General features: G+C 39.2%; 2 protein-coding genes across 2 annotated transcripts in view; both read left to right on the top strand.

Annotated features, from left to right (window-relative positions):
• LOC311061178 (protein NLRC5-like) overlaps positions 1-718 on the top strand; it is a gene marked incomplete at its 3' end in the record, with an annotated part of 6,630 nt that extends 5,912 nt beyond the window's left edge. The window contains exons 6-7 of the mRNA XM_084079737.1: positions 129-563; positions 694-718. Coding sequence (XP_083935863.1) covers positions 129-563; positions 694-718 — 460 coding nt within the window. The remainder of the gene's footprint in view (positions 1-128; positions 564-693) is intronic.
• Positions 719-4,085: 3,367 nt separating this feature from the next.
• LOC311061179 (uncharacterized protein) overlaps positions 4,086-17,981 on the top strand; it is a gene marked incomplete at its 5' end in the record, with an annotated part of 36,228 nt that continues 22,332 nt past the window's right edge. The window contains 7 exons of the mRNA XM_084079738.1: positions 4,086-4,480; positions 5,726-6,148; positions 9,935-10,198; positions 10,352-10,603; positions 10,722-10,970; positions 11,113-11,373; positions 11,577-11,894. Of these exons, the coding sequence (XP_083935864.1) occupies positions 4,086-4,480; positions 5,726-6,148; positions 9,935-10,198; positions 10,352-10,603; positions 10,722-10,970; positions 11,113-11,373; positions 11,577-11,894 (2,162 nt within the window). The remainder of the gene's footprint in view (positions 4,481-5,725; positions 6,149-9,934; positions 10,199-10,351; positions 10,604-10,721; positions 10,971-11,112; positions 11,374-11,576; positions 11,895-17,981) is intronic.

Below are 17,981 nucleotides of genomic sequence, written 5' to 3' on the forward strand. Positions count from 1 at the left end.
CTTATCATCGTTTTGTTTTGATTATGATGCTGAGATCAATATTTCATGATGGTGTCTTATCATCGTTTGGTTCTGATTATGATGCTGAGATCAATATTTCATGTTGGTTTTAATTTAAACTGTTGCAGTGTTGCTTATGGAACGTCAGGAACAACCTTGATCCTGAGGAAGCTCATCTGTGAAGCAGCAGAACAGGAAGAAGAAACGAGGGAGAAGATTCTGGAATTGTTGTCTTCCGTGTGTAATTACAAAACATTCCCCTTTATTGACTTGCCTGATGATTGGGAACACAGGAAGTATCAATGTGATGTACTACTGGACCTATACTCCTATGTGAAGAGCTATGAGGCTCAAACAGGCAGAAGTGTTCTTCCAGCAATGCAGCCAGTTTACCAGTCAGCTCCTGCAGTCTGGTACATAGACCTCTCAGAGAGAAACGTCTCCCTCCTCCTAGAGGTGCTGAAACTCCAACCAGAGAAGAAACCAGTAGAGCTGAGAGGCTGGTCAGATGAGAGTGAAGTGAGGATCTTCCTTCAGTGTCTACCCTACATCTCACAACTCAGGTTAATGTTTTTACTTTCATTTAGGGTTGCAACACTTAATCGAACTAATCGATATAATTGATGATATGATTGATAAGCTACTAAAATAATTGCTTAATACATTATCTATAATTTGGATGTGTCATTATAGGAGCAAATTTCATTCGCCGATCTAAGCTTACAACGTGTCACGATGGGACGTTTTCTAAGCTTGTAGATCAGCTATTTTCATATTTTTTGTAGGACACCATTGAGTGACAAAGTATAAAATAGGGCTTTAGTGGTTAATAGATTCATTGATGTATAATATTTCTTTTAAATTATATATAAAAGAACGTCTCGATTATTCGATTAATCAAAAAAGTAATTGATGGAATAATCGGTAAGAAAATAATTGACGTCGGAGCGCTGCGCTGTCGGAGGAATGCGCTGTCGGACTAACGTACTGCACCCGTACAGCATTTACCATGAAACAGCAAAGATGGACATACTGTAATGTTACAACGTGTCTAATTATATTTAATATGGAAGGGAGGGTCTCACTTCAGGAAAACCTTTTCTTCCAGGTGTGATACCTTGCAAAGCCAGCTCTGGGAGGCTTTACTCCTCAGTGAAGAGGAGATGGACTACAGAGGTTTACTTGGCCTTTGTAGAAATGAGTTGCACCTCCCAGTCGATTGTGGTAAAAGACGAGTGTTTGAAAGAGCAGTAGAGGTCATGCAGAACAGTCCAGAGAGTGTTCACCTCTGCCTCCTCTGGGACAGGAAGACCAGTGCCTCTCAAGATCTGAGACGGACTCTGTTGGAGTCTCTGCCTCGTATCAGCAAACTCAGGTGTGTGCATTTGTGCAATGTTGATGCTATAATATCTTTCTCAAATTTGTCAACATCCTCTTTGCGACTTGAATTAATGAATTCACTTTGAAACACACACATTTTAAAGAATAAAATCATGAAATGATTTGCTTATTTAATAACTACTATACTAGAAAGTTGTACTGTACCTTTTTTTGTGACCCATGTTTGAATACTGCAATTAAGTTTCAGAGACACATCCAGAGTTGCAGGCCCACTGGTTCAGGGACAATTCCCTGGATTACTGGAGGGGGAAACAAAGAAGCTATTACTAGATCTGTGCCTGGAAGCAGCAATTAATGAGAGGGAAGTATTTCAGCAGACAGTGAACACACTCCTGTCATTGTTCTCTGTTAACACTATGAGAGATGACATCCTTCTTGATTTTTACCTACATGTCAGCAGTAAAGGATATACAGATGTTCTTCCAATGAAGCCACTTTATCCACCATATCCTACTTTCTGGTCCATAGACCTCTCAGAGAGAAAGGTCTCTGTCCTGCTAGAATGCTTTAAACTCCAACCAGGGCTGAAACAAGTAGAGCTGAGAGGCTGGTCAGATGAAGAGAGTGAAGTGAGGAGCTTCCTTCAGTGTCTACCCTACATCTCAATGATCAGGTATTAACACACACACACACGCACACACACACACACACACACACACACACTCACACTCACACTCACACTCACACACTCACTCACTCACTCACTCACTCACTCACTCACTCACTCACTCACTCACTCACTCTCTCTCTCCCAATCATTATATGTTCACATTCCTAACCCAAAAGTATATTTTTTTCCAATTGTATCAATTTAATAGCAAGGCATGTAATAGTTATATGTGTATCTTGTATCGTTATGTATTAAAGACTAATTTGGAGTTCAGATTTAACAAAATACAGTTAAAATGAAGTTTGTGTAAGCTACACATTATGACCTTTTTACTTGAATAGTCTGAATCTGTTTTAGGCTTTTCAAGTTTTTAATGCAGATTCCTCTTTTTTCTTAATCTACAGGTTTACTTCTCAGAATCAATCAGGAAATACATTTCTGATGAATCTGTGTGTGCAAGCAGCTCTCCATGAGAGGTTAATCACGCGAACAATAGAGAAAGTGATTTGGTTTTCAGAAACTTGGTTTGGTTCCAAATGGGACTTCCTTCTAGACCTGTACGGCCATGTCAAAGACTATGAGACTCAAACAGGCAGAAGTGTTCTTCCAGCATTACAACCAATTTACCAGTCAGCTCCTGCAGTCTGGTCCATAGACCTCTCAAAGAGAAAGGTCTCCCTCCTCCTAGAGCTGCTGAAACTCCAACCAGAGAAGAAACCAGTAGAGCTGAGAGGCTGGTCAGATGAGAGTGAAGTGAGGATCTTCCTTCAGTGTCTACCCTACATCTCACAACTCAGGTTAATGTTTTTACTTTCATTTAGGGTTGCAACACTTAATCAAACTAATCGATATAATTGATGATATGATTGATAAGCTACTAAAATAATTGCTTAATACATTATCTATAATTTGGATGTGTCATTATAGGAGCAAATTTCATTCGCCGATCTAAGCTTACAACGTGTCACGATGGGACGTTTTGTAAGCTTGTATATCAGCTATTTTCATATTTTTAGTAGGACACCATTGAGTGACAAAGTATAAAATAGGGCTTTAGTGGTTAATAGATTCATTGATGTATAATATTTGTTTTAAATTATATATAAAAGAACGTCTCGATTATTCGATTAATCAAAAAAGTAATTGATGGAATAATCGCTAAGAAAATAATTGATTGTTGCAGCCCTACTTTCATTGAATATTAGTTTACATATAAAACTATCTCAACATATGTTTTGAAGATAATAAGGTATTTCTTATACACTCTTATGTGTTTATCTTTACGCCTGGTGTCCCTATTTTGGCCATGTCATTATAGGCAAACATTTTCCAAAATAACAAAAATAGCAGATCTACATTCTCACATCATGTCATAATGTGATGTGTCGTGAGCTTGTAGATAGGTTAATTTTGCCATGTCACCATCGAATGACAAAGTTTGAAATACGGCTTAAGTAGTTAAAAGGCATTGATTATTTGTAACTTTGTTACTTTATCCCAGCATCAAATGATGCACTATCTCTCTTTGTAGCCTTTTTATTTTGTATAAAAGCTTTAGAAGTTAAATAATGTACCCTTTAAAGTTTTATTTAAATTTTTACTCCGCCACAATCTGAAGACTCACCTCTTCAGACTCCACCTTAGCCCGTAGCACTTGCCCTAGCCTTGACAACCTTGCAGGTTATTTATGCAAGGCTAAAATGTAATTTAGATAGCATGTTATTTAGACAGATGCCAGATTCATTTGTAGACCTGGCATCCTATAGTGTGTATAGTCTCAATTTATAGATCATTGATTTTTGATATTATACTGTTTTCTTGCTTACTGTAAATCGCTCTGGATTAAGAGCATCTGATGAATGCCAATATTTTAAATTGTAAATACTGATTCTTTAACCTAAAATCTGATTGATGGTGTCTTATCATCGTTTTGTTTTGATTATGACGCTGAGATCAATATTTCATGATGGTGTCTTATTATCGTTTGGTTCTGATTATGATGCTGAGATCAATATTTCATGTTGGTTTTAATTTAAACTGTTGCAGTGTTGCTTATGGAACGTCAGGAACAACCATGATCCTGAGGAAGCTCATCTGTGAAGCAGCAGAACAGGAAGAAGAAACGAGGGAGAAGATTCTGGAATTGTTGTCTTCCGTGTGTAATTACAAAACATTCCCCTTTATTGACTTGCCTGATGATTGGGAACAATGTGATGTACTACTGGACCTATACTCCTATGTGAAGAGCTATGAGGCTCAAACAGGCAGAAGTGTTCTTCCAGCAATACAACCAGTTTACCAGTCAGCTCCTGCAGTCTGGTCCATAGACCTCTCAAAGAGAAACGTCTCCCTCCTCCTAGAGGTGCTGAAACTCCAACCAGAGAAGAAACCAGTAGAGCTGAGAGGCTGGTCAGATGAGAGTGAAGTGAGGATCTTCCTTCAGTGTCTACCCTACATCTCACAGCTCAGGTTAATGTTTTTACTTTCATTTAGGGTTGCAACACTTAATCGAACTAATCGATATAATTGATGATATGATTGATAAGCTACTAAAATAATTGCTTAATACATTATCTATAATTTGGATGTGTCATTATAGGAGCAAATTTCATTCGCCGATCTAAGCTTACAACGTGTCACGATGGGACGTTTTGTAAGCTTGTAGATCAGCTATTTTCATATTTTTAGTAGGACACCATTGAGTGACAAAGTATAAAATAGGGCTTTAGTGATTAATAGATTCATTGATGTATAATATTTGTTTTAAATTATATATAAAAGAACGTCTCGATTATTCGATTAATCAAAAAAGTAATTGATGGAATAATCGCTAAGAAAATAATTGATTGTTGCAGCCCTACTTTCATTGAATATTAGTTTACATATAAAACTATCTCAACATATGTTTTGAAGATAATAAGGTATTTCTTATACACTCTTATGTGTTTAACTTTACGCCTGGTGTCCCTATTTTGGCCATGTCATTATAGGCAAACATTTTCCAAAATAGCAAAAATAGCAGATCTACATTCTCACATCATGTCATAATGTGATGTGTCGTGAGCTTGTAGATAGGTTAATTTTGCCATGTCACCATCGAATGACAAAGTTTGAAATACGGCTTAAGTAGTTAAAAGGCATTGATTATTTGTAACTTTGTTACTTTATCCCAGCATCAAATGATGCACTATCTCTCTTTATAGCCTTTTTATTTTGTATAAAAGCTTTAGAAGCTAAATAATGTACCCTTTAAAGTTTTATTTAAATTTTTACTCCGCCACAATCTGAAGACTCACCTTTTCAGACTCCACCTTAGCCCTTAGCACTTGCCCTAGCCTTGACAACCTTGCAGGTTATTTATGCAAGGCTAAAATGTAATGTAGATAGCATGTTATTTAGACAGATGCCAGATTCATTTGTAGACCTGGCATCCTATAGTGTGTATAGTCTCAATTTATAGATCATTGATTTTTGATATTATACTGTTTTCTTGCTTACTGTAAATCGCTCTGGATCAAGAGCGTCTGCTAAATGCCTAAATTGCAAATTGTAAATACTGATTCTTTAACCTAAAATCTGATGGTGTCTTATCATCGTTTTGTTTTGATTATGATGCTGAGATCAATATTTCATGATGGTGTTTTATCATCGTTTGGTTCTGATTATGGTGCTGAGATCAATATTTCATGTTAGTTTTGATTTAAACTGTTGCAGTGTTGCTTATGGAACGTCAGGAACAACCATGATCCTGAGGAAGCTCATCTGTGAAGCAGCAGAACAGGAAGAAGAAACGAGGGAGAAGATTCTGGAATTGTTGTCTTCCGTGTGTAATTACAAAACATTCCCCTTTATTGACTTGCCTGATGATTGGGAACATTGTGATGTACTACTGGACCTATACTCCTATGTGAAGAGCTATGAGGCTCAAACAGGCAGAAGTGTTCTTCCAGCATTACAACCAGTTTACCAGTCAGCTCCTGCAGTCTGGTACATAGACCTCTCAGAAAGAAAGGTCTCCCTCCTCCTAGAGGTGCTGAAACTCCAACCAGAGAAGAAACCAGTAGAGCTGAGAGGCAGGTCAGATGAGAGTGAAGTGAGGATCTTCCTTCAGTGTCTACCCTACATCTCACAACTCAGGTTAATGTTTTTACTTCCATTTAGGGGTGCAACACTTAATCGAACTAATCCTTTTATTCAATTACAAGAATAGACAGTAATTGATAAGCTAATAAAATAATTGCTTAATAAATGATCCCTAATTTGGGTGTGTCATTATAGGTGGAAATTGAATTTGCCGATCTAAGCTTACAACCTGTCACGATGGGACGCGTTGTAAGCTTGTAGATCTGCTATTTTCATATTTTTTGTAGGACACCATTTTGCGACAAAGTATAAAATAGGTCTTTAGTGGTTAATAGATTAATTTATATATAATATTTGTTTTAAATTATATATAAAAGAACACACGTCTCGATTATTCGATTAATACAAAAAACGTAATTGATGGAATAATCACTAAGAAAATAATCGATTGTTGCAGCCCTACTTTCATTGAATATTAGTCTACACATATAAAACTATCTCAACAGCTGTTTTGAAAATAACAAGGTATTTCTTATGCACTCTTCTGTGTTCAACCACTTTACACCTGATGTCCCTATTTGGGCCATGTCATTATAGGTAAATATTGACCAAAATAGCAAAAAAGATCAGATCTACAAGCTTGCAACATGTCATAATGCGATGTGATGCGAGCTTGTAGATAGGTTAATTTTGCCATGTCACCATCGAATGACAAAGTTTGAAATAGGGCGTAAGTCGTTAAAAGGCATTGATTATTCGTAACTTTTGTTACTTTATCCCAGCATCAAATTATATACTATCATCAAATGATACACTATCTATCTTTATAGTTTTTTTCTGTTTTATAAAAGCTTTAGAAGCTAAATGCTATACCCTTTAAAATTGTATTTTATTTTATACTCTGCCGCAATCTGAAGACTCACCTCTTCAGACTCCACCTTATCCTGTAGCACTTGCCATAGCCTTCAGTTCATGACCTTGCAGGCTTATGCAAGGCAACAATGTAATTTAAATAGCATGTTATGTAGACATATGCCAGATTCCTTTGTAGACCTGGCACCCTATAGTGTGTATAGTTTCAATGTACAGATTATAGATTTTTGATATTATACTGTTAAGACTGATGATAGGTTCTTTGGTTACCTATGATCCTAGATTACTATGCTATTTATTTGATGGATTACCTTGTGTTTTTCTTGCTTACTGTAAATCGCTCTGGATTAAGAGCGTCTAATTGCCTAAATTGCAAATTGTAAATACTGATTCTTTAACCTAAAATCTGATGGATAGTGTCTTATCATCGTTTGGTTATGTTTATGATGCTGAGATCAATATTTCATGTTGGTTTTAATTTAAACTGTTGCAGAGTTAGTTATGGAACATCAGAAACAACCAAGTTCCTGAGGAAGCTCATCTGTGAAGCAGCAGAACAGGAAGAAGAAACAAGGGAGAAGATTCTGGAATTGTGGTCTTCCGTGTGTAATTACAAAACATTCCCCTTTATTGACTTGCCTGATGATTGGAATCACAGGAAGTATCAATGTGATGTACTACTGTACCTATACTCCTATGTGAAGAGCTATGAGACGCACAGAGGCAGAAGTGTTCTTCCAGCATTACAACCAGTTTACCAGTCAGCTCCTGCAGTCTGGTACATAGACCTCTCAGAGAGAAAGGTCTCCCTCCTCCTAGAGGTGCTAAAACTCCAACCAGAGAAGAAACCAGTAAAGCTGACAGGCTGGTCAGCTGAGGGTGAAGTGAGGATCTTCCTTCAGTGTCTACCCTACATCTCACAACTCAGGTTAATGTTTTTACTTCCATTTAGGGTTGCAACACTTAATCGAACTAATCGATTTAATCGATTACAAGAATAATCAGTATTTGATAAGTTAATAAAATAATTGCTTAATAAAGTATCCATAATTTGGGTGTGTCATTATAGACGCAAATTTCGTTCAGCGATCTAAGCTTACAACCTGTCACAATGGGACACGTTGTAAGCTTCTAGATCTGCTATTTTCATATTTTTTGTAGGACACCATTGTGCAACAAAGTATAGAATATAGGGCTGTAGTGGTTAATAGATTAATTGATGTATATTATTTGATACTTTATCCCATCTATCTATCTTTATAGCTTTTTTTATTTTTTATAAAAGCTTTAGAAGCTAAATGCTATACCCTTTATAGTTTTGTTTTATTTTATAATTCGCCGCAATCTGAACACTCACATCTTCAGAATCCAACTTAGCTCGTAGCACTTGCCATATAGCACATGTCCTAGCCTTGACGACCTTGCAGGCTTATGCAAGGCTAAAATGTAATTTAGATAGCATGTTATGTAGACAGATTCATTTGTAGACCTGGCATCCTACAGTATAGTGTGTATAGTTACAACCTACTTTATTTGTCCTGTAATAGAGACAAGATGTGCTTGAATCTTAAACATTCCACGCCAGAGTTTAATATCATAATGTACTCACCAGTGGCAGCGATCTATTGTTGTTTTTTTTGTTTTTTTCACGTCGCCACAGACCTCGCTAAATACCATATGATCGCCCGTTAAACTGTTTGTAGACACACAGGGTAGCTGTGTGAGTGGCCCAGAGAAGACCGTTTCAATCGCCGATCGTCCATTTTGAAGTAGTTGCGGTTTATGTTAAACAGCGATCAGCGAGGAGAAAAAAAACTCAGAGATAATGGAGGATTAGGGGAAGATTTAGAGTGGAGGCGGGTGGGAACGAAAATCTCCGGATACGGATATTTCCGTTTCCGGGTGTGCTACAATGAAATGTGTCACTGCGAGGGAGGCCTACAATGAAATGTGAACCTGCGAGGGAAAAAAAAAAAAAAGACCACTTTGCATAGATCTACGCGACTGGCACGCTGCGCAATTATTTAGGTTTGCGTAGATCTATGTGATTGGGACGCAATGTGTTAATAATAATCACTTCAATTAATGAATGTTTTCGCTTGTTTCCATCTTGGGGTTTAGGGTCAGGATATGTGTACAAAAGGGTTAAAAATTAACGCCATCGGACATTATTTCAGCTTAGCACCTGGCAGTAGGCCTATCCTACAATACACCCTTCAAGGATTAAGACAAAAATTGGTAGAGAAAGAAAATCCACCCTATGTGCATGGACCCCTCTTTCCATCTAGACTAGTTATTCTTAATAATATTTTTAGTTAAATGTATCATACACTAACATTATAGTCAGCGACTATTAGTCAAGTCACTGATGAATATTTTAGACATTTTCCAGAAATATACAAGGTTATTAATCATTATGTCTGTTACAATATTGCTGCTGTAATATGTTCTTCCATAACTCATACATGTTTCAGATGTGATCCAGGATTCTTCCAGCTCGCCTGTGCACACATCACTGTTAGCTCCAGAGAGGAGGTGGAACAGCTGGTCTCTCTCCTCCGTCTCCTTGATTTCACCCTGGAGCTGACAGGAGAGTTAAGGACAAACACCTGCGAGACTGTGGGGAAAGTTCTGCAACTCTGTGGCTCTAGAGTGGATCTGGTCCTGACACCCAGCAAGATCTCTCTCAAAGAAGTTTCACTGCTTTTTAGACATGTAGCACAAATACAAAGTCTAAGGTAGGCTATGTTTATAAGATTCTGTAAAGCTATTGGCTACTATTACTAAAATCAGAAATGTACCTTGACTCTGAATCATAGGATGTAGCTGTGTAATTAAAACAAGGAGTGCTCATAACTGAAATATATATTTTTCTTTTACAGACTGTAAGGTTATTAATCATTATGTCTGTTACTGCACCAATATTGGTGCGGTAACATGTTCTTCCATAACTCATACATGTTTCAGATGTGATCCAGGATTCTTCCAGCACACGTGTGAATCCATCACTGTTAGCTCCAGAGGGGAGGTGGAACAGCTGGTCTCTCTCCTCCGTCTCCTTGATTTCACCCTGGTGCTGACAGGAGAGTTATGGACAAACACCTGCAAGACTGTGGGGAAAGTTCTGCAACTCTGTGGCTCTAGAGTGGATCTGGTCCTGACACCCAGCAAGATCTCTCTCAAAGGAGTTTCACTGCTTTTTAGACATGTAGCACAAATCCAAAGTCTAAGGTAGGCTATGTTTATTAGATTCTGTAAAACTGTTGGCTACTATTACTAAAATCAGAAATGTACCTTGACTCTGAATCATATGATGTAGCTGTGTAATTAAAACTAGGAGTGCTCTTAACTAAAATATATTATTTTTATGTTTTTCTCTTACAGACTTTCTGAAAGCATGATGTTGCTACTTTTTCGATCAGTAAGAGCAGGACATGTATCCCATCCAGTGGCTATTGAAGAGCTTTCCCTTCTAAAGACCACACCACAATCAGAGAGACTATTGTCCACGGTTGTTAGTAATGTGGCATCCCTGCTGAGACACTGGTCAGTCACAAGTTTGGACATGACCAAGTACAGCATCCATTCATACCTCCTCCTTCCACTGTTGAGTCACCTTGATCAACTTAAAATCAAGTAAGTCAGTTTGTATTGTTGACCCATAAAACATGTCAGTAATTTAAAAGGCATAACCGACCTTTATCCTAAAATGTTTATGAATTGATCTACATTCTCTGATCCATAATCCCACTAGACTGTGTCCAGAGGTTCTGCAGCAGCTAGCTGGTGTTGTGTTTACAGCTCAGGATGAGGACTTGACAAAGTCTTTCCTGAAGAAGGTTGGTGGAGAGCTGACCTCCTGCTCTCTAGACTGGGAGGTTCTTCTCTATATGCTACAGCAGTCATCAGCCCAGATGATCACTGTGGACTTGAGGAAGAACAGGATCTCAGAGAGAGGCATCACAGGTCTTTTACCCTTTCTGGACAGAGTTTTATTTAAAAGGTGAGTTAAAAATAATCACTGAATGGATATATTTTGTTTACATTGTAGACTATTTTTAATGGTGGAAAATATCTTGTACATCTTCTAGTGTTACTATAATTTTAATTCAGCATTTTATACTAACAATAATCCATGTTTTCAGGCCCAGTCCTAGCTTTACACGGTGTGCCATCAGAGAGACATATGAATGTTCTTCCGGTGTCTATGCGTCCAGTCTATTGAGGTCATTCGAATATGTAATCAACCTGAACAACACAGAGCTGGACACAGTGGACTGCGATGCTCTTCTCTTTACCCTCAAACACTGTGACAAAGTGACAGAACTCAGTCTGTTGTGGACCTCCATACCACCACAAGCAACTAAGAACATCCTGTACTCTCTGGACAACGTCTCTCATCTCAGGTAAGTTGGATGTAGCCAATTGTCAATGCTGAAACATGCACTTAGAATATGCAATATGAATATGACCGATAATGATGGCATTATCTTAGATAGGTAATCCAACACGTCTAGTTATGTTGTATGGTTATGTATTTGCATGTCTTATTAATATTTGATCAATGAAGTGATGATTAAATGTGTCGTTTTGTACATCCTCAAACCAGCGTTGACAGGAGTCTGCTGCTGACGTTCCTCCACTGCTGCACTACCTGTCAGACACAGCAGGGGGCAGCAGCAGCAGGTCTACTCAGAGCTCTACAGTACAGACTGGATCTGTCCTGCTCCTCCTCTGTGGACCTGTCAGAGCAACAGCAGGTGGTGGCTCTGTCTCTGACTGTCACACACTGCAGGGACATCTCTACTGTCCTGGGACACAGCAGCAGCAGCAGCAGCCAGGTCACACAGCTCATCCTATTAGACTGCGAGCTAGAGGACAGTGGACTGGACCTGTTGTGGCCCGTCCTCAAAAGAGTCCATCTTAGGTGAGAAGGACAACACTTTGCTGCCTGCTGTTGCTTTTTCATCACTGGTCTTACTATGTGTTGACTTGCCACAATGTTCACAAAACAGTTTAAATCTAAGAAGAAGCAGGTTTAAAACCACATTCATCTCAATGTTTTTATTCTTCTGTATTTCTTCTCCAGATGCAGCAAATCCCTCCTTCTCCAGCTCCTATCGCTGGTCTCTGTGGGCAGTGAAAGAAACACAGTGATGCGAGCAGGTTCCCTGGTTGGAGCCCTGGGCGGAGAGCTGGACCTCAGTGAGACCAGACTAGATGAGAAGGCCTGTAGATGTTTGGCCCTGGTTCTGGAACACTCTGAGGGACTGACAAAACTGGACCTCAGGCACTGTCCACTCACTGAGCAGCTACTAGAGACTCTGATCCCCCACCTGCACAAAGCACAAGTCCTGTAGTGAGTAGTATCTTAGAATACTGTGTGTGTGTGTGTGTGTGTGTGTGTGTGTGTGTGTGTGTGTGTGTGTGTGTGTGTGTGTGTGTGTGTGTGTGTGTGTGTGTGTGTGTGTGTGTGTGTGTGTGTGTGTGTGTGTGTGTGCGTGCGTGCGTGCGTGCGTGCGTGCGTGCGTGCGTGCGTGCGTGCGTGCGTGCGTGTGTGAGAGAGAGGTACTAATTTATTCCTTTGTCCTTTCTCTTCCTTGTGGTGTTGTAGTCTGAGTCACAATAATCTCACTGATGCTCTAACAGACAGATTAGTCCAGCTGCTCTCCATCAATACCTCCATCCAAACTGTCCGGTGAGTAGAATTCAATACTTATGTTTGTTATACTGTGTATCTTTTGTCGTATTATTTATGTTGCCAAATAATTTATGTTTGTTCTTTTATTACTTTGTATTTTTTTGTTGTTAAGTGAGGTGAGATTAACTCTATAAACCCCACAGGGTTTTCTAAATCTCACCTGCACATCCAACCCAATAGTATGCTGTTGTTACAAATTTGTTTTTGTTCTTTTTAAATGTGCAAATAAATCCTCCTAAAAAAATAAATAAATAAAATGAATATGTTCATTTTAACCCATTAAGACGTGGGACGCATCTGTGTAATTTTAAGATTTCTTTGGCTATTCAAAAATAGCAGATCTACAAGCTCATAGCGCGGCACCGAGTGCCGCGCTATGAGCTTGTAGATTTTTTAAAAATCGTGAACATTTGTGCAAATCTTTGAATATATATTTACATTTGTAACTCAAATCTTTGCTTCTGGGGGTCCCAGGAACAACATATTTTGAGATGGGGGTCTGCGGCCAAATACATATAAGTTCCTTGGGGGTCCTTGACATGAAAAAGATTGAGAACCACTGACATAGAAACATAGGTTTTTCAGAAAACTGTTTTAGAAGACATTTTTAGAATCGGCTTCAGGTCTTAATGGGTTAATAGAATAAATTATTGTCATGTTCTCATGTGTGTAGATAAATCATCAACATGGTTTACTACACACATCATACCTGTTGAATTAAAATGTTTCATCCTTTCATGTCTTTCCAGACTTCAAGGACAGAACCCCCTTCCTGAAAGACAAACGCTTTGAAACATGGTGAACCAATCAACAGTAGAGAAATGTGTCACAACAAGGCCCAAAAATGTAATAGCCATGAGTCAATTGTGCTTAATAGGTAAAACTTGAAAGTTGTCATCTGAAGTGACACACCCCTTTTTTAGCAATTGACATGAACAGTTACCGAGCTGTTCTTTGGGTCATAACCAACCATTCCACAAAATCTTGTGCAAATCTGTGAATCTACTAGGAAGTTATGAATGTTTTTGCCATAGGCAACTCCCACACACACACACACACACACACACACACACACACACACACACACACACACACACACACACACACACACACACACACACGTGACCTTCCTGCAACATTTCAGCCACTAAAGGGTGGGTTAGGAAGATTAGACCAACCGCTGGTGGCCATGCAAATGCAATGCCCCAATATCCAGATCTACAAGCTCACACACACACACACACATCTGCTAAATTTGGCGCTTCTATCACAAAATGAACGATAGGTTAGCTATGCCGCACCACTATAGAAGGATAGCTGAGTGCTAGGGAGTGAGGTACAATAAGCCATACAAGGATAGGCGAGTGCTAGGGGGTGAGGTACAATAAGCGATACAAGGAGAGGTGAGTGCTAGGGGGTGAGGTACACCTGACATAAGGTGCAGCATAGGTACAAGTATAGAAATGTACAAACACGTGACTACAGGCAATGCAATTTTGACACATTTGTATGAATATGTAAAACTGTAAGGTCTGTCTAACTTAACAATCATCTGTGTGTGTGTGTATGTGTCAATTCACACATGTGTGAATGAGAGATAGGGCTGTTGTTTGCACAATCTGAGTGCATGTTTGTAAAATGAAGAAATGACAGAGCAGTGAAGGCACGAATCATTGAACACAATGTCACAACGATGCACTAAAATAAAATAGCCGATCTACAAGCTCACAATGTGTCATCTGCTATTTTCAGTGAATGTAGGGATTCTGGGTTCAAAAAATGACTTATTTTCTATCAATTACACACCCCATGAAGCCTTGAATTCATGGAGATGTTTTTGTTTTTGACGCATTCCTGAGACAATATGGAGAGTAGTAGGAGACTCAAAAAGACTCCTTTGAATCTCCTACCGGATACATTAGCATCTTTCCACCGGTAATCAAATTATTGGCTTAGGAATGCGACAAAAACAAAAACATCTCCATGAATTCAATGCTTCATGGGGTGTGTAATTGATTGTGATTGATTGGGTGAACTACTCCTTTAAGTACAATTTTGTGGTACTTTTCTTCACTTAAACATTATCCATTTTGCAATACTTTATACTTCTACTCAAGTAGGCTATATCTCAGAGGCAAATGTTTTTAATCCACTACAGTTATTTGACATCTTTAGTTACAAGTTGCTTTACAGATTTTGATTATTATTACAGAACAGCCAATGCATATCCCTATTCTATATTTTTGCTATTCAAAAATAGCCAATCTAAGCTCACTACGTGTTGGAAAAATATTTTGAATACAGGACTTTAACTTGTAACAGAGTATTGTGGTATTGATACTTTTACTTAAGCAAGAAATCTGAGTACTTCTTCCACCCCTGAGTAGAAATATGTTGCTCAGAGAGTATAGTGTTAATGGTTAATACAGACTTATGGTCCCCCAGCACAACACAAAGTCACTGGGGACACTCCTTTGTGCCTCAACCAGGCCTGACCCCTATATCATTACTGTCAGGTGGAAACCTTGTACATCCACAACTGTGTTCCAGTGGATCCAATTTAGTTAATATTAGTCATAAGCATCCATGTGATGTATTTCTTTATTTATTAATACTTTGCTTTGCTTGCATTTTATTTATAAAACACACACGCACGCACACACGCACACAGGCCTGCCTGCCTGCCTGCCTGCCTGCCTGCCTGCCTGCCTGCCTGCCTGTCTGTCTGTCTGTCTGTCTGTCTGTCTGTGATTGATATCACTGGGACAAATCTACACTGTAAAATCCTCAGGGTTAATTCAACTATAAGAGAGTAGGCTACAAATAGAACTGTACACTCTAGTCACTGACCCGTCCTGCCCGTAAGGGTCCATTTGGTTCCATTTGCACACTCTCAGAGTTACAGACCCCCAAAGGCCCCATCTGGACCCCTGGTGGACCCTAAATTAAGAACCGTCATAAAGTTGCTCCAGAGTGCATTACAGTAATAATAGTGTGTTACTGTGGTCACACCATTTAACGATATCGTTCTGGTGATTACAATGCACGTCCACCAAGGGGCGCTGTTTCCCTTTGTAAGCCCACTGATCTCAGCAGAAACGTGCGCAGTGGTTCTCAACATCATGTGGTGGGTCGGGACCCCCAGGGGCGGGACCTCCATTGTGTGGGGGTCCCCAGATGACAGTGAAGTGACAATAGGCTCTATGCACAGCAGCCTTGTTATCACTCCCTTCACAGGTTTTACCAATGATACTAGAAGGCTCTGTTCCATTTAGTGTAGCTCAGTGGTTTCCACGACCCCCATAACTCTGAGAGTGTACACATGGAACCAAATGGACCCGTAAGGGGCCATTTGGAAACCCCTCAAGGAAACATGAGGGTCCCTGGACCCCAACTTTAGACCCACTGGTGTAGCAGAGTGTTTCCAGTGAGCCAATACCCTGACTCTGTTTGACCAGAATGGAACAGAGCCTTCATTAATGTCATTGGTAACACCTGTGAAGGAAGTAAGAAGAGGCCAAGTTCCAATATGGCTGTTGTGCATAGGGCCTATTTAAGGACTTTTTAGACCTTTTAATACCTAAATAAAAATGTAAAAGACCATTACTGCATCAAAAGTATAATCAACAAACTGTACTATAAAAACTGGTCAAACATTGGCCAAATTGTCAATGTTTGACTCGCAGCGCGAGGCGTTGTGAGCTTGTAGATCTGCTATTTTCACTATATTGATCTGTGGAACCGAGTCAAACTAAATTAAATGCCCCAATTCCTACATTCATGCTTGGCAGGGGGTCCTCAGTTCAAATATGATTATTTAGGGGGGCCCCCTGTTCAAATATGAATATTTTGGGGGGACCCTGTTCAAATATGATTATTTTGGGGGGTCCCCTGTTCAAATATGATTATTTTGGGGGGGTCCCATGTTCAAATATGATTATTTTGGGGGGGTCCCATGTTCAAATATGATTATTTTGGGGGATCGCGGGCTGAAAAGGTTGAGAACCACTGACCTATAGAAGAATGTTACTTTGCCTTGTGGAGCTATTCTGTGAGTTCACTGATCTTCACCCAGAAACAGTGGTGTAAAGTAACTAAGTACATTTACTGAAGTACTGTACTTAGGTACAATTTTGAGGTACTTTTACTTTACTGGAGTATTTCTAATTGTCTATACTTTTACTTCTACTCCACTACATCTCAGAGGCAAATATTGTACTTTTACTCCACTACATTTATTTGAAAACTTTAGTTACTAGTTACTTTTCAGATATCAATTATGATATTTTGAAACATAAATTAACCACTTTAGCCCTATTTTAACATAGGCTATTTGAAAACAGCCAATCTACAAGCTCACAACATGTTGCAATGCATTGGTTGTGAGCTTGTAGATCTGCTATTTTCAAACACGTTAGTAGGCTACTGTTGGTATATTTTGATGCCAATACTTTTGTACTTTTACTCAAGTAACATTTTGAACACAGGCCTTTTACTTGTAACAGAGTATTTCTACATTGCAGTATTGATACTTTTACTTAAGTAAAACATGCGATGCGAGTACTTTTTCCACCACTGGATACACGCCTCTTGGCACCGGCTGGCTCAGTTTGTGCGCATGTCGGCCACGTACCTTCTCTGCCACTCAGCGCTTGCGATCTATGATCCGGTCTAGAGCCCGCCTACTGTATCCGGTTATTTGCACTCAATATCAATGTCACCGTTTCCATATCCGCTCTAGACCCAGACCGGATCTCTAAGGTGCAAAGTGAATTGAACCCAGTCTACTTCCTATGGAAGTTCACGTCTTTTCTTTGTTTCGACTTTGTATAGCATGTATTCGCTGAATTTACACCAGACTGACAAGCTGATACGGGCATTACAATGGTAGGAAAACATTTCTCCTATTTAATTATTCTTTAAATTTAAGGTTTTAAAACTAATTCTAAGTTATCCTCAACCACTTCTCTATCTCTATTCATAGCCTACTAAATGTAGTGTAGCAGCCTACTAGACTTGTTGTGGAAACCATCTTATTAGCCTAAGTAGGCCTATAGCCCCATTATGAACCTCTCCCTGCGCTAGCTCCAATCGGAACCTCACCCTCCGCTGTATAGCTCCGAGATGAGGTTCCATATCGTTCTCTGCCGTTCGGCTGAAAAATGTCCGCACATTTGCCACTTTACATGTTTCTTACCCCTTTCTGCACATCGTATCCAAAAAGTAAAGGTATTCTGAAATGATCACAGATGTTTGAAATTTTAACTCACCATAAAATCTAACAAACGAGTTGAAAAAAGCACTTTATTCGCC

The sequence above is a fragment of the Gymnoscopelus microlampas genome (assembly GCF_963454915.1).
Source record: "Gymnoscopelus microlampas genome assembly, chromosome: 15".
Classification (NCBI taxonomy): domain Eukaryota; kingdom Metazoa; phylum Chordata; class Actinopteri; order Myctophiformes; family Myctophidae; genus Gymnoscopelus; species Gymnoscopelus microlampas.